The sequence below is a fragment of the Mustela erminea genome, chromosome 4, assembly GCF_009829155.1.
Source record: "Mustela erminea isolate mMusErm1 chromosome 4, mMusErm1.Pri, whole genome shotgun sequence".
Taxonomy (NCBI): domain Eukaryota; kingdom Metazoa; phylum Chordata; class Mammalia; order Carnivora; family Mustelidae; genus Mustela; species Mustela erminea.
The window spans coordinates 8,111,002-8,129,210 of record NC_045617.1 but is presented as its reverse complement, the minus strand read 5'-3'; the positions used below and the strand labels follow the sequence as shown (position 1 = coordinate 8,129,210).

The 18,209-nt window shown below is 39.7% G+C and overlaps 1 protein-coding gene across 1 annotated transcript; it reads right to left on the bottom strand.

Annotated features, from left to right (window-relative positions):
* Positions 1-1,381: 1,381 nt before the first annotated feature.
* On the bottom strand, positions 1,382-2,263 carry LOC116587994 (60S ribosomal protein L39-like). Its single transcript, XM_032338576.1, has one exon. It carries the CDS (start codon positions 1,908-1,910, stop codon positions 1,755-1,757), a length of 156 nt encoding a protein of 51 aa, XP_032194467.1. The 5' UTR covers positions 1,911-2,263; the 3' UTR covers positions 1,382-1,754.
* Between the last annotated feature and the right edge of the window lie 15,946 nt (positions 2,264-18,209).

Here is an 18,209-nt window from a genome sequence, read left to right as displayed (position 1 = left end):
CAGCTTGGGTCACAATCCCAGGGTCCTGGGGCCCAGTCCCACATCAGACTCCCTGCTCATAGGGAGTCTGCTTCTCCCTCTACCCCTCCCCCTGCTGAGCACTCTTTCACTCACTCTCTCTTTCTTCCAAATAAATAAATGAAACCTTTAAAAATATTTTTTCTTCAAACAGAGATGCCTGAGTAGTGCAGTCAATTAAGCATCTAACCCTTGGTTTCAGCTCAGGTCATGATCTCAGGGTCCTAAAATTGAGCCCCAAGTTGAGCCCCACATCAAGTCCCAGGTGGGACTCCATACACTCAGTATGAGGTTTGCTTAAGATTCTCTTTCCCTTTCCCTCTGCACCCCCACTAATGTTCTCTTTCTCTCTCTAAGATAAATAAATAAACTAAATTTTTTAATTTAAAAAAGATTTCTTCAAACATACATATATAGACTGCTACATAAATATGTAAATATGGTAATATATAAACCATTTTTTTCTTGGACCCCTTTCACCCATTTAACCACACACACTGGTATTCTCTCAATCTGGTATCTACCTTTCTAATTTTTTCTCTAAATTTACACTGGTCTCCTAAGCATTATAGATTATGTGGTAAACAATTAATAAAGTTCCTGTGCTAGTTAAGCTTACATTTTTTAGTTCCATATAGTTACACTTATAAACATGCACCATGCACATGTGCTGTGAACATATCACAGTTTTCAGATTCTTGATTTTCTCACTCATCACTATCAAGTCCACTGGCATATTTTCCTTCATCCTCTTTAATGCTTGTGTAATACTTCAATCTATCCCATAAACAGCTTGACCACTTCACTGATAGTAAGTATTCCCTTCGTTTACTTTTTTTTCTTGCCGCTATAGACATCCTTACACATGTGTTATTACTACCCAGTGTTTTTATTTCTATAGATTTTGGTTCCTAGAAGTATAACTGTTGGGTCTGGATATGTATATTTATATCCAGAGTACAAATATTTGTTAGGGGAAAAGCCATATAAAGGAGGGATGTTAAGAGAAATAGACATGCCAGAGCCATGAAAGGAATATCAAAAAGGGGGGTCACATGTGGAATCCTCAGCAGACCTGACTCTTTCCTTATTCCTTCTGCCTAGAGGCATTTAGAGAAATATTTTTCCCTCTATTCTTAGAGTTCTGCATTGTTACTAGAAATGCCTGGACAGATGCTTTCTCTCAACAAATTGGCCTCAAACCTGGCTAACTCTTAAAAAAGCAGATTTTCAAGAAAATGAGAAAACAAGCCACAGACTTGGGAAAAAAACATTTGAAAAACACATATCTGATAAACGACTGTTATTAAATGTCTTTTAATTTTTTAACTGAAATTCAATTTAGTTAACTTATAGTGTATTATCAGTTTCAGGGATAGGATTTAGTGATTCATCAGTTGCATATAACACTTAGTTATATGCTGTTATCAAAATTATGAGCTATTATCAAAATTATGCAAAGAACTTTCAAACTCACAACTAAGAAAACAAACAACCCAATTTTTTTTTTTTTTTTTTTACTGCTGAAAGACCTCACATTTATTATCAAGCCAACCCACTGGTGCAGAGGTATAGTAACAGAAAAATCATTTCCCTGATCAAAGGTATCTATTGGCCAGGTAGAAAGGTGTTTACAGGGTGACAGAATAGAACACATGATCTTCAAGGAGCTTAATTAATTAATTAATCAATTACGTGGTGCCAATTAGGTGTGTCATCTCATGATGTGGGACGCCTTAGAGACCCAGCCTTGTTCTCCTCCAGTGCCTCCTCTTGGAGTTGTACCTGATTTTATTACCAGTTTTCATCCAAATCCACTGGGGAATTTGATGATTCTGCTTTTGTTTCTTGGCCAGGAATTGCTTGATCCTGAAAGTCTTGTGAGAAGACATGGTCAGTAATAGTGAGTGGCACACAGCAGGATGGTGGCAAAAAAGAGAAAGAAGTCAAACAACCCAATTTTAAAATGTACCGAACATCTGAATAGATACCTCATCAAAGACAATATACAAATGGCAAGCAAACATTGATAAGATGCTCCACATCACATGTCATCAGGAAGATACAACTTAAAACAAAGATGAGATGCCACTACATACCTACTAGCATGGCCAAAACCTGGAACACTGACAACACCAAATGCTGCTGAGGATGTGGAGCAACAACAGCTCTCATTCACTTCTGGTGGGCATGCAGTACAGGGCAGCCACTCTGGAAGACCCTTTGGCATCTTCTTACAAAACTAAATATATTCTCACTATACAATCCAGCAATTGCATTCCTTAATATTTACTCAAGAGAAAGGAAAACTTATCCCGACATAAAAAACCCACCCTCTGATATTTATGGGAGGTTATTCATAATTGTCAAAACTTGGAAATAACTAAGATGTTGTTCGGTAGGTGAATGGATATATAAACATGGTATGTCCAGGCAATGGAATACTATTCAGGACTGAAAAGATATGAGACATAAAGCCATGAAGAAACACAGTAGAGGGGGCTAGCAAGATGGCAGAAAAGTAGGAGATGTAAATTTCATCTAGTCCCAGGAATTCAGCTAGTTATCAAACCATTCTGAATACCTATGAACTCAACAGGAGATCAAAGAAAAGAATAACACAACTCTATGAACAGAAATGCAACCACTTTCTGGAAGGTAAGACATGTAGATAAGTGAATCTGAGGTGATATATGGGAAGATAGAACGTGGGGCGGGGGGGAGGTGGTCCATCAGCGGGCTCCCAGCAAGTGATAGAGCAACAGAGCACAAAATCAGAACTTTCAGAAGTCTGCTCTACTGAGGGATGTTGCTCCAGTGGCTAAGCAGGGGATGGAACCCTCGCTGGGACAATGTGGTCTCAGAACCCTAAGTGTCACAGAAAGACTAGGGGTGACTAAGTGTGGTGGAGCTTCCAAGAATCAGAGCAGGAAGGCTGGCTGCAGAGATGGACCCGAAGAGAAGGCTCTCAGTTCAGGGTTGCCATAAGCCATGACCCATGGCACAGTCAGGCCACTACTCTTCAAGCAGGGACCCCACAAGTGGCAGATCTGGGGACACCACTCCACTTCCTCCAACAGGAGGAGCAGCATGGGAGGGCACTGTAAGAATCTGCTGGTTTGGAAACTCCAAACAGGGTCATGTGCCAAAGATAGAAACACTTGGTCACAGGCCAGGTGAGCTCAGAGTGCAGCTGGAGACCAGAAAGACAGGCATAATTGACAGTTTTTCTCTAAGGGCTCACTGAGGAGTGGCGCCCTGAGCTCTCAGGTCCACTGTGTTAGAGATTGGGAGGTACGATTTTCATTCTGACCCACCAAAGCTGTACAGAAAGTATTCAGGGAACAAAAGCTGCCCATAGCAAACCTGAGCAGATTGCTTATCCTAGCCCCTGGCAAAGGTGATGCAAGTTCGTCTGGGGCAAAGACATTTGAGAATCACAAGAGCCCCCTCTCCCAGAAGATGAGCTAGAACGTCAGCCAAGACCAAGTTTACTGATCAATGAGAACTGCAAATCTCCAGCGCTAGGGAAATACAGCACATATAATTCATGCTTTTTTCCCATGATTCTTTTTTTTTCTTTACTTTTTTTTTAGTGTTCCAGAATTCACTTTTTATGCACCACTCCCAGTGCTCCCTGCAATATGTGCCCTCCACAATACCCATCACCAGGCTTCCACCCACCTCCCCTCCCAAACCTTCAGTTAGTTCCTCAAAGTCCAGTCTCTCCTGGTTCATTTCCCCCTCCAATTTCCCCCAACTCCCTTCTCCTCTCCATCTCCCCATGTCCACTGTGTTATTCCTTATGCTACACAAATAAGTGAAACCATATGATAATTGACTCTCTCTGCTTGACTTATTTCACTCAGCATAATCTCTTCCAGTCCCATCCATGTTGATACAAAAGTTGGGTATTCATCCTTTCTGATGGAGGCATAATATTCCATAGTGTATATGGAGCACATCTTCCTTATCCATTCGTCCATTGAAGGGCATCTTGATTCTTTCCACAGTTTGACAACTGTGGTCATTGGTGCTATGAACATTGGGATACAGATGGCCCTTCTTTTCACTACATCTGTAACTTTGGGATAAATACCCAGTAATGCAATTGCAGGGTCATAGGGAAGCTCTATTTTTAATTTCTTAAGGAATCTCCACACTGTTTTCCAAAGTGGCTGTGCCAACTTGCATTCCCACCAACAGTGCAAGAGGGTTCCCCTTTCTTCAGATCCCCTCCAACACATGTTGTTTCCTGTCTTGTTAATTTTGGCCATTCTAACTGGTGTAAAGCGGTATCTCAGTGTGGCTTTGATTTGAATCTCCCTGATGACTAGTGATGATGAACATTTTTTCACGTGTCTGATAGCCATTTGTATGTCTTCATTGGAGAAGTGTCTGTTTGTGTCTTCTGCCCATTTTTTGACGTGATTATGTTTTTTTGGGTGTTGAGTTTGAGGAGTTCTTTATAGATCTTGGATATCAGCCCTTTGTACTGTCATTTGCAAATATCTTCTCCCATTCCGTGGGTGGCCTCTTTGTTTTGCTGACTGTTTCCTTTGCTATGCAGAAGCTTTGGATCTTGATGAAATCCTAAAAGTTCATTTTTGCTTTTGTTTCCTTTGCCTTTGGAGACATATCTTGAAAGAAGGTGCTGTGGCCGATGTCAAAGAGGTTACTGCCTATGCTCTCCCATAGGATTTTGATGAATTCCTGCCTCACATTGAGGTCTTTTATCCATTTCAAGTTTATCTTTGTGTATGGTGTAAGAGAATGGTCAAATTTCATTCTTCTACATATAGCTGTCCAATTTTCCCAGCAACATTTATTGAAGAGACTGTTTTTTTCTCACTGTGTATTTTTTCCTGCTTTGTCGAATATTATTTGACCATAGAGTTGAGGGTCCATATCTGGGCTCTCTACTCTGTTCCACTGGTCTATGTATCTGTTTTTGTGCCAGTACCATGCTGTCTTGGTGATCACAACTTTGTAGTAAAGCTTGAAATCAATCAACATGATGATCCTAATTTTGTGTTTCTTTTTCAACATTTCCTTAGCAATTTGGGGTCTCTTCTGGTTCCATACCAATTTTAGGATTGTTTGCTCCAGCTCCTTGAAAAACGCTGGTGGAATTTTGATTGGAATGGCATTGAAAGTACAGATTGCTCTAGGCAGTATAGACATTTTAACAATGTTTATTCTTCTGATCCATGAACATGGAATGGTCTCCCATCTTTTTGTGTCTTCTTCAGTTTCTTTCATGAATGTACTGTAGTTCCTCGAGTACAGATCCTTTACCTCTTTGGTTAGGTTTATTCCCAGCTATCTTATGGTTCTTGGCACTATAGTAAATGGAATCGATTCTCTAATTTCCCTTTCTGTATTTTTATTGTTAGTGTATAAGAAAGCAACTGATTGCTGTACATTGACTTTGTGTCCTGCCACATTACTGAATTGCTGTATGAGTTCTAGTAGTTTGGGGGTGGAGTCTTTTAGGTTTTCCATATAAAGTATCCTGTCATCTGTGAAGAGAGAGCTTGACTTCTTCATTGCCAATTTGAATAGCTTTTATTTCTCTTTGTTGTCTGATTGTTGTTGCTGGGACTTCTAATACTATGCTGAACAAGAGTGATGAGAGTCGGCATCCTTGTTGTGTTCCTGATCTCAACGGGAAGGCTGTGAGCTTTTTCCCATTAAGGATGATATTTGCTCTGAGTTTTTCATAGATAGATTTTATGAAGTCGAGGAATGTTCCCTCTATCCCTATATTTTCAAGCATTTTAATCAGGAAGTGATGCTGGATTTTGTCAAATGCTCATTCTGCATCAATTGAGAGGACCATGTGGTTCTTCTCTCTTCTTTTATTGATTTGTCCTACCACATATAAGATACAACAAAGGCAGTCCTAAGGGGGAAATACATAGCCATCCAAGACTCCCTCAAAAAAATTGAAAAATCCAGAATGTACCAGCTCTCTTTACACCTTAAGGAACTGGAGAAACAACAACAAATTAAGCCAAATCCACACACAAGAAGGGATATAATCAAGGTTAGAGCAGAGATCAATGAGATAGAAACTAGGGATACAGTAGAACACATCAATGAAACTAGAAGCTGGCTTTTTGAAAGGATCAATAAGATTGATAAACCATTGGCCAAATTAATCCAAAAGAAAAGAGAGAAGACCTGAATTAATAAAACTATGAATGAAAAAGGAGAGATCATAATTAATACCATGGAAATAGAAACAATCATCAGAAATTATTATCACAGTTATATGCCAATAAGTTAAGCAACCTAGACAAAATGGATGCATTCCTGGAAAACTATTGACTTTCAAAACTGAATCAGGAAGAAATTGATAACCTGAATAGGTCAATATCTAGTAACGAGATTGAAGCAGTGATCAAAAACCGCCCAAAAAAGAGAAGACAAGAGCCCAGGACTTGATGGATTCCCTGGGGAAATTCTACCAAACATTCAAAGAAGAAATAATGCCTATTCTCCTGAAGCTGTTTCAAAACACTGAAGCAGAAGGAAAACTCCAGAGTCTTTTTATGAAGCCAGCATTACCCTGATCCCAAACCAGGCAAAACCCCACCAAAAAGGAGAATTTCAGGCAAATATCCCTGTTGAATATGGATTCCAAGATTCTCAACAAGATCCTAGCTAATAGGATCCAGCAGTGCATTAAAAAGCTTATCCACCATGACCAGGTGGGATTTATCCCTGGGTTGCAAGGGTTTTTCTTTTCTTTTTGCCCAGTTTCAGGTCTCTTCTGATCTGCTTAGTATATATTTTTCTGGAGTCATTGTTACCCTTTTAGCATTTTGTTCTCTCATTCATCTATTCCTCTCTGGCAAAATGACAAAACTGAAAAACTCACCTCAATAAAAGAACAAGAAGCAGTACTGACTGCCAAGGACCTAATCAACATGGACATTAGCAAGATGTTAGAACTAGAGTTCAGAACACTGATTCTCAAGGTGCCAGCTGGGCTCAAAAAAGGCATGGAAGATATTAGAGAAACCCTTTCTGGAGAAATAAAATCTAAACAAGTAAAAATCAAAATGTTTATTAATGAGGTATAATCAAAAATGGAGGCTCTAACTACTTGGATAAATGAGGCAGAAGAGAGAACTAGTGATATAGAAGACCAAATGGTGGACACTAAAGAAGCTGAGGAAAATAGAGATAAACAACTACTGGACTATGAGGGAAGAATTCAAGAGGTAAGTGATACCATAAAGTAAAACAATGTTAGAATAATTGGGATCCCAGAAGAAGAAGAAAGAGAGTGGGGGACAGAAGGTATATTGGAGAAAATTATAGCAGAGAACTTACATAATTTGGGGAAGGAAACAGGCACCAAAATCCAGGAGGCACAGAGAAACCCCCTTAAAATCAGTAAAAATAGGTCAACACCCTGACATCTAATAATAAAACTTACATATCTCAGAGACAAAGAGAAAATCCTGAAAGGAGCTTGGGACAAGAGGTCTGTAACCTGTAACAGTAGAAATATTAGATTGGCAGCAGACCTATCCACAGAGATCCAAAGACCAGAAAGGACTGGCATGATCTATTCAGGGCATTAAATGAGGAAAATATGTATCCAAGAATACTATACCCAGCTAGGCTGCCATTGAAAATAGAAGGAGAGGTAAAAACCTTCCAGGACAAACAGAAACTAAAAAAATTTGCCATCACCAAACCACCCCTACAAGAAATATTGAAAGGGGTCCTCTAAGCAAGAGAGCCTAAAAGTAACATATACCAGAACAGAATAGAAACAATATACAGTAACAATCACCTTACAGGCAATACAATGGCAGTAAATTCATCTTTCAATAGCTACCCTGAATGTAAATGGGCTAAATGACCCAACCAAAAGACACGGGGTATCAGATTGGATTTTTTTTTTTTTTAAAAAGACCCAAAGATTTTATATATATATATATATGCAAGAGACTCATTTTACACCCAAATACACCTCCAGATTTAAAGTGAGGGGGTGGATAAAATTTTAAAAATAAAGTGAGGGGGTGGAAAATAATTTACCATGCTAATGGACATCAAAAGATTATGGACATTGGGGAGGGTATGTGCTTTGGTGAGTGCTGTGAAGTGTGTAAACCTGGTGATTCACAGACCTGTACCCCTGGGGATAAATATATATGTTTATAAAAAATAAAAAATTAATTAAAAAAAAAAAAGAAAGAAAGCTGGGGTGGCAACCCTTACATCAGATAAATTGGATTTGAAACAAAGACTATAGTAAGAGATGAGGAAGGACACTATATCATACTCAAAGGGTCTGTCCAACAAGAAGATCTAACAATTTCAAATATCTATGCCCCCAACATGGGAGCAGCCAACTATATAAACCAATTAATAACAACAATCAAAGTAACACATCAACAACAATACAATAATAGTAGGGAAATTTAACACCCCCCCCCACTGAAATGGACAGATCGTCCAAGCAAAAGATCAACAAGGAAATAAAGGCCTTAAATGACACACTGAAGACAGATGGACATCACAGATATATTCAGAACATTCCATCCCAAAGCAACAGAATACACATTCTTCTCTAGCGCACATGGAACATTCTCCAGAATAGACCACATCCTGGGTCACAAATCAGGTCTCAACCAGTATGAAAAGATTGAGATCATTCCTTGCATATTTTCAGACCACAGTGCTCTGAAGCTAGAACTCAATCACAAGAGGAAAATTGGAAAGAACTTGAGTACATGGAGGCTAAATAGCATCCTACTAAAGAATGAATGGGTCAACCAAGAAATTAAGGAAGAATTTAAAAAAATTCATGGAAACAAATGAAAATGAAAACACAACTGTTCAAAATCTGAAGGCAGTTGCGGGAAATTGGAAGGGGAGGTGAACCATGAGAGACTATGGACTCTGAAAAACAATCTGAGGGTTTTGAAGGGGCGGGGGTTGGGAGGTCGGGGTACCCAGTGGTGGGTATTATAGAGGGGACAGATTGCATGGAGCACTGGGTGTGGTGCAAAATAATGAATACTGTTATTCTGAAAATAAATAAAAAATAAATTTAAAAAAAAATCTGTGGGACACAACAAAGGCTATCCTGAGAGGACAGTATATAGTGATACAAGCCTTTCTCAAGAAACAAGAAAGGTCTCAAGTACACAACCTAACCCTACACCAAAGGAGCAGGAGAAAGAACAGCAAAGAAAGCCTAAACCCAACAGGAGAAAAGAAATCATAAAGATCAGAGCAGAAACCAATGAAATAGAGACTAAAGAACAGAAGAACAAATCAACAAAACTAGGAGCTGGTTCTTTGAAAGAATTAATAAGATTGATAAACCCCTAGCCAGACTTATCCAAAAGAAAAGATAAAGGGCCCAAATCAATAAAATCATGAATGAAAGGGGAGAGATCAACTTGAAGAACAGTGTGGAGATTCCTTGAGAAATTAAAAATAGAGCTTCCCTATGATCCTGCAATTGCACTACTGGGTATTTACCCCCCAAATACAGATGTAGTGAAAAGAAGGGCCATCTGTACCCCAATGTTCATAGCAACAATGGCCACAGGTGCCAAACTGTGGAAAGAACCAAGATGCCCTTGGTTCTTGGTTCTGGATAAGGAAGATGTGGTCCATATACACTATGGAGTATTATGCTTCCATCAGAAAGGATGAATACCCAATTTTTGTAGCAACATGGACGGGACTGGAAGAGATGATGCTGAGTGAAATAAGTGAAGCAGATAGAGTCAATTATCATATGGTTTCACTTATTTGTGGAGCATAACAAATAACATGGAGGACAAGGGGAGATGGAGAAGAGAAGGGAGTTGAGGGAAATTGGAGGAGGAGATGAACCATGAGAGACTATGGACTCTGAAAAACAATCTGAGGGTTTTGAAGGGGCAGGAGGTGGGAAGTTGGGTCAGCCTGGTGATGGGTATTGTGGAGGGTACGTATTGCGTGGAGCACACGGTGTGGTGCATAAACAATGAATTCTAGTGCATTGAAAAGTAATTTTAAAAAATAAAAAATTTTTTAAAAAGAAAGGGGAGAGATCATAACCAACACCGAAGAAATACAATTATAAGAACATATTATGAGCAATTACATGCCAGCAAATTTGACTATCTGGAAGAAACTGATGCATTCCTAGAGACATATAAACTACGAAAACTGAACCAGGAAGAAAGAGAAAACCTGAACAGACCCATACCCAGTAAGGAGATTGAAACAGTCATCAAAAATCTCCCAACAAAGAGGAGCCCAGGGCCAGATGGCTTCTCAGGGGAATTCTACCAAACATTTAAAGAAGAATTAATACCTATTCTCCTGAAACTGTTCCAAAAAAAAAATAGAAATGGAAAGAAAACTTCCAAACTCATTTTATGAGGCCAGCATTACCTTGATCCCAAAACCAGACAAAGACCCCATCAAAAAAGAGAATTACAGACCAATATCCTTAATGAACACAGATGCGAAAATTCTTGCCAAAATACTAGCCAATAGGATCCAACAGTACATAAAAAGGATTATTCACCACCACCAACTGGGATTTATTCCTGGGCTGCAAGGTTGGTTCAACAACCACAAATCAATCAATGTAATAGACTTACATTAATAAAAGAAAGAACAAGAACCATATGATACTCTCAATAGATGCTGAAAAAGCATTTGACAAAGTACAGCATCCTTTCTTGATCAAAACTCTTCACAAAGTGTAGGGATAGAGGGTACATACCTCAATATCATCAAAGCCACCTACAAAAAACCCACAGCAAATACCATTCTCAATGGGGGAAAACTGAGAGCTTTTTCCCTAAGGTCAGGAACACAGCGGGGATATCCACTATGACCACTGCTATTCAACAAAGTATTAGAAATCCAAGCCTTGGCAATCAGATGAAAAAAGAAATAAAAGGCATCCGAATTGGCAAAGAAGAGGTCAAACTTTCATTCTTTGCAGATGATATGATACTTTATGTGGAAAACCCAAAAGACTCCACTCCAAAACTGCTAGAACATGTATAGGAATTCAGTAAAGTGTCAGGATATAAAATCAATGCACAGAAATCAGTTGTATTTCTATACACCAACAGCAAGACAGAAGAAAAAGAAAGTAAGGAGTTGACCCCATTTACAACTGCACCCAAAACAATAAGATACCTAGGAATAAAGCTAACCAAAGAGGCAAAGAATATGTACTCAAAAAATTATAAAGTGCTCATGAAAGAAATTAAGGAGGACACAAAGGAATGGAAAAATGTTCCATGCTCATGGATTGAAAGAACAAATATTGTGAAAATGTCTAAACTATGTAAAGCAATGTACATGTTTAATGCAATCCCTATCAAAATACCATCCATTTTTTCAAATAAATGGAACAAATAATCCTAAAATTTAAAATGGGGCCAGAAAAGACCCCGAATAGCCAGAGGAATGTTGAAAAGAAAGCCAATGTTGGTGGCATCACAATTCCAGACTTCAAGCTCTATTACAAAGTTGTAATCATCAGGACAGTATGATACTGGCACAAAAACAGACACATAGATCAATAGAATGGAATAGAGAGCCCAGAAATAGACCCTCAACTCTATGGTCAACTAATCTTTGACAAAGCAGGAAAGAATGTCCAATGGAAAAAAGACAGTCTCTTCAACAAATGGTGTTGGGAAAATTGGACAGCCACATGCAGAAAAATGAAACTGGACCATTTCCTTACACCACACATGAAAATAGACTCAAAATGGATGAAAGACCTCAATGTGAGACAGGAACCCATCAAAATCCTTGAGGAGAACACAGGCAACAACATCTTCAACTTCATCTGCAACAACTTCTTCCTAGAAACATCACCGAAGGCAAGGGAAGCAAGGGAAAAAATGAACTATTGGGACCACATCAAGATCAAAAGCTTTTGCACAGCAAGGGAAACAGTCAACAAAACCAAAAGACAACTGACAGCATGGGAGAAGATATTTGCAAATGACATATCAGATAAAGGGCTAGTACCCAAAATCTATAAAGAACTTATCAAAAAAAAAAAAGAACTTATCAAACTCAACGCCCAAATAACAAATAATCCAATCAAGAAATGGGCAGAGGACGTGAACAGACATTTCTGCAAAGACGACATCCAAATGACCAACAGACACATGAAATCACTCAGCATCAAGGAAATACAAATCAAAACCACAATGAGATACCACCTCATGCCAGCCAGAATGGCTAAAATTAACAAGTCAGGAAATGACAGATGTTGGCGAGGATGTGGAGAAAGGGGAACCCTCCTGCACTGTTGGTGGGAATGCAAACTGGTGCAGAGACTCTGGAAAACAGCATGGAGGTTCCTCAAAAAGTTGAAAATAGAGCTACCCTACACCCAGCAATCACACTACTGATATTTACCCTAAAGATACAAACGTAGGGATCTGAAGGGGCACGTGCACCCAAATATTTATAGCAGTAATATCCACAATAACCAAACTATGGAAAAAACATAGATGTCCATCAACAGATGAATAGATAAAGAAGATGTGAGATATATTCACACAAACACACACACACACACACACACAGAGAGAGAGAGAAGAATACTATGCAGCCATCAAAAGAAACAAAATCTTGCCATTTGCAATGATGTGGATGGAACTAGAGGGTATTATGCTGAGCGAAATAAGTCAATCAGAGAAAGACAATTATCATATTATCTCTTTGATATGAGGAATTTGAGAGGCACGGTGGTGGGTTGTGGGGGTAGGGAAGGAAAAAATGGAAAAAAATGGGATCAAGAGGAAGACAAACCATAAGGGACTCTAAATCTCACAAAACAAACTAGGGGGTGCTGGGGGTTTGGGGAGGATATATGCTATGGTGAGTGCTGTGAAATGTGTAAACCTGATGATTCAGACCTATACCCCTGGGGCAAATAATACATTATATGTTAATAAAAAAAATGTTTTAGGATCTATCTTCCAAGTTTCTTATCCTTTTCCACTTGCTTTCCATCTCTTCTTATTTTTGCTCTATGTCAAGATATTTCTTGCCTTTGATTTTCCTAGGATACTGATTCAGATCTCCTGATGATCAGCCTCAGAACAAGGGCAGGGGAACTGGAGTGGGAGCAGAAGATGGAGGGACTATGTTTGCTGGGGGTCTTCCCAGAGACCCAGCATGAACTCTTAGACAAACTCACTTCAAATGCAAGTCCAAGCAGCATCAGGAAGCCCCCAAGCATTCTGGCAGTACACATTGTTCTCTCTCTACTGCCTATGGTGTTTGGTTGGGAACAGTTGAGAAATATGGGACCAGTGAAACCTGGAAGAAACAGGGAAGTGAGAATAAGTAGATATACTGAACCAGATGGTTGGAAAACAAAAGGTCTTTAGGAGGAATTCTCAGAATGTGACTACCTGATTCAACTGCACTTAGCTAGTCAGATTCGTGTGTCTGCTCGGGCTGCTTTCACAAAGTAACAGACTGGGCAGCTTAAAGAACATTTATTTCTCACAGTTCTAGAGGCTGGCAATCCAAAATCAAGGTGCCAGCCAATTCAGCTCCTGTGAAAGCCTTCTTTCCTGGCTTGCCTTCTGTCTCAGTGCTCACGTCGCAAACACAGCTTTCTCTCTTCCTTTTCTTACAAACCACTAATGACATCATGAGGGCCCAACCTCATGACCTTAAACCTAATCCTAATTACTTCCAAAGGGCTTCATCTCCATATGCCATCCCACTAGGTGTTAGGGCTTCAGTACATGAATTGATTGGGGCAGGGGCAGGGGACACAATTCAGTCGCCCAGTATAGTATTGCAGCCCACTGCTACATAACAAACTCCCAACTTTCAGTGGCTTAATATTGCAGAAGTTTATTTCTCACATATATAAAATCCAGCTGGAAGTGGGGTGCGGTTCATGTAGATGTTTAGGCTCTGAGCCGTCTTTGGCAGCTGATTCCCAAGGTCATTTGAGGACCCACCATCCTGTCAGCAGAAAGGAGAAAAGATCAGGCTCCTACATGGGAGGTTTTTCTAGGCCAGTCCTGGAAATTATCCACCTTAATTCCACCCAAATTCCATTGGGTCATGTGGCCTTACCTACCTGCAGGAGAGACGGGGAACTGTAGTCTGACTGTGCACGCAGGAAGAAATGTATACTAACTACACCAAGGTTTAAGCTTGGTGAGCATCTGGCACATCTTCCCAGAAAACCCTATTCATGAAGATATTCTACAAGTAACCCACTAAGATTCACTTCCCCAAACTGTATTAATTACCCAGACCTCCAAAATCAGCATAGGATTACTCAGATTTCGACTTTTAACAGAACACATGTTTTATAAGTTTCCTCATTGTTGTCAGCTTCAAGGTAAGTCTTGAATTTATAAAATTAATGCAATGAAAATCCTAAATAATAAATGTTTTCAACAAGTAGGATATTATTTATAGAACTTATTAAAAGTTTCATAACGTACAGTGGGCCTCTGGCTATATCCTATCACTATAAAAAGGAGAAACATTAGGTCCACCAGAGCAGCTGTTCAAGCAGCCAACTTTTCCAAGAAAATGCAACAGGACTATCATCATCAGAGAAGGTAGACCAATGACATAGGCTTATGTCATAAACAGAAGGTCAGCAGCCTTGCTGTCTTTTGACCCTGGGTGCATAAGAACAGCATTTCAGGGCCCCTGTCTGGTAGATAAGCCAGTAGGTCCACATTCAAAGACTGCATGCCAGAGAGACACCCCTTAGATCATCCCTTTCAATGGGGGCCAGTAGGGTATCTGGATCAATATCCCTTGTCTCTAGATTTTATCTTCAAGATATTACTCAAACCCACCTCTTCTCCCCATCTCTGCCTCTGCCATCTTCATCCCAGCTGCCATCAGCTCATCTCTCACCTGGACCACACAGGCCTTCCAAATGGTTCCCTATGCTCACCTCCCCTCTTCTCATCCATTCCTTGTCACAAATTAAATACTGCCGCTATTTCCCATTGCTCTTAGAAAGCAAAACTCCAAACATGGCCTACCAGAGCCCATGTGGCTCCTTCCTAACTGTGACCCCCTCCCCCTCCACAGCCCACTGGGCTCCAGCCACATTGGCCCTTTCTGTCCCACAAGCTCTTCCCTTCACCTGGCACACTACTCCCTCCTTCCCACCTCCAGACCTCTGCTTGAACCTCATCTCCTAGCAGAAAACTCTTAACATCGTTAAGTAGGTATAGGAGATCAGAATTTACCACCTCAAAATAGGTCTCTTTGGCATAAGGATTATTTTAGGCTGATTATTTTTAAGAAACTGCAAACACAGGAGAAACTCTAGAAATCAAGTCAAAATTACCCTTTATAAGGGACATTTGTGTGTGTAAGGGGAATCTCTCTGCTGTATTAGGAAGAGGATGATGACTCTAAGCCCCTAGAAACTCTCACCAGTGGAGAAGACAGCAACTTAAATCTGCATAACAAACTTGTCATCGTTTATTGTGCTTTTCTTGGTCACCTGATCACCTCCCATAACCATCCCCAACCCCCACATTTTATTTTGTTTTTAGAAGAAGATGATACTTAAAGTGATGACTTTGGGGGCACCTGCATGGCTCAGTGGGTTAAGCATCTGCCTTTGTTACAGTTCATGATCTCAGGGTCCTGGGATTCAGCCCCAAGTCAGGTTCCTTGCTCAGTGGGGAGTCTGCTTTTCCCTCTCCCTCTGCCCCTCCCCACTGCTCCCTATCTCAAATAAGTAAATAAATAATCCTAAATAATAAAAATAAAGTGATGGCTTTAGCCATTTTAGAGAGTTTTTCTGGGTGTCTCCCCGTGTATATGTAGGGGAAGAAAGTTTTCTTCTGCCCTTCAAGGTCTTCCAGCTGGACTAAATATTAAATTTTACATGAGACGTGTTAAAGGAGAAAAAACCCCGACATTTTATTACATGCACAAGAAGACCCAATGAAATTGAGCCCTAAGGAAATAACCGAGGCAGACAGTTTTTATACATTTTAAACAAAGAGACAATAAATTTGTAAAGAATTAACAGAGTAATGAAAGAGGTATTTGGGAGATTTAATTAGTAGGGAATTCTAAGCAAATTTCGGTTGAGGTAGTAGAATAGAGGAAAATAAGGTCTGTTTCTACAGCTTTCTTGGCTTTAAACTCCAGATCTCTGGGGTTAGGAATATCTTTTTACTTCTTAGTACAGGAAGGGTATTTTTCATATGGGAGATTTGTTTCCTGCTTTCCAGGGGACAGAGGAGGGTTTGAGTGTTCTAGCAGCCGGCTGTTTCTTAAGTAATTTTTATTTAAAATAATCAAAAAATAAAATAATCAATGTGCCAAGAGAGACACTTTTGTAGACAGCCTCCCCTTGGCCTCTGCATATACATGTTAATAAACTTTTCTTTTTCTCCTGTTAATTTGTCCTGTACCAATTTAATTATTAGACCAGCCAAAGAACCTAGAAGGGAAGAAGAGAAATTTTCTGCTCCTACTTATAACCTCCTAGGCTCTATTACACAGTGGATATCCCTTTTGCCACACATACTGATTTGGGACATATTGGGTAGATATTACAATTTCCACTACCCCTATAGAGGGTAAGTTCCCAGCAGGCATTGAACTCCAGCTGTCAGGCAAGTTGTCTGGCACAGAGCAGGTCAATAGTAAGAATGTGCTGGAAAAATTAAACAAGGACAGAAGTGCACATGAATATTTCTCTACTTTTTACAAAGTGCTTTTGTACGATGTATGACATGACTTTCATAACTTCACTTTCAAGTGGATTTTAGCACTTCCTTTCTAGAGATAAGAAAGCTTAGTTTTGGGGTGCCTGGGTGGCTCAGTGGGTTAAAGCCTCTGCCTTCAGCTCAGATCATGATTCCAGGGTCCTGGGATCGAGCCCCTTATCGGGCTCTTTCCTCAGCAGGGAGCCTGCTTCCCTTCCACTCTCTCTGCCTGCCTCTCTGCCTACTTGTGATCTCTGTCAAATAAATAAATAAAATCTTTAAAAAATTTTTAAAAAAAGAAAGCTTAGTTTCATTTTACTCCTCTGTGGGTTTTTTTTTTTTTTTTGGTTTATATGGTAGTTTTATGGTATGTATAAAAAAATTCCTTTTTAAATTACTTTAAATATGCCGATGATTCCTGCCAGGGAGAAGTTCCCCGGGACTCTGGAGATCCTGCTAAGGTGACCTCACTCCAACAGCCTCTGTGGGTTTTTAAAATGCTATTTTATTATTCCTGTTCTTTGTCCTTTATATTTGTCTTTATCCTTTTGGGGATTTGCTCTATTGTCCTTTTCCTTACTTTTCAGTTGAAACTCAGCTCACTGATCTATGAAACTCTTTTTATGTACACATTTAAAGCCAAGAGTTTCCCTGTATATATATTGTTTCAGCTACATCCCACAATTTTTGGTAGTGGTTTTATTGTTATTCAGTTCAAAATATTTAAATTCGCTATTATGATACTTTCTTTGAACTATGAATCTTTCAGAAGTGTTTGTTTAGTTTTTTAAATACTTACATAACACATTTTGTATATCTTTTGCATTGTTGCTTTCACATTTTGTTGTATTTTGGTCAGACTTTTTATTATTGATGATGCTAATCTTTTGGATTTGTTGAGATTTATGGTCAAGTATGTCACCAGCTTTTTTTTTTTTTTTCAGATTTATTTATTTTAGAGAGAAGGTGGGAGGGGCAGAGGGAGAGGGTGAGAGAGAGTGTCAAGCAGATTCCCTGCCAAGCATGGAGCCCAACTCAGGGCTCAATCCCAGGACCCTTAGTTCATGACCTGAGCCAAAACCAAAAGTCAGAGGTGAGTGTGCCTCCCAGGCACCCTGTGACTAGCTATTTTTAAATGTCCCTGGAGTGCTTGAAGACTGAAAATTATGCCTGAGAAGACCCAGGTTGACAGTGGCAACATGGGGGAAGGGACATCTGAGCCACTGTCAGGAGGGACGAGGGTCTGCATCTAGGGTGGCAGTGAGGTACGGCTGAGGGAGTAGAGGATCCTCAGGGCATTCTGAAATGTCATCTGGGGACAATACTACCCATCTCACTGTGTCACTACTATTGTTTCTAATTAATTCCATGAATTCATCAGGGTGTTTGAGGTTACTTTGAAAGGAAGCATTGGAGAAGTGGGTGGTTTTCTCCTTTCATTGTTAGGTGAGT

Coding starts and splice junctions, on each gene's coding strand:
- LOC116587994 (XM_032338576.1), bottom strand. CDS start 1,910: ATGTCTTCTCACAAGACTTTCAGGATCAAGCAATTCCTGGCCAAGAAA.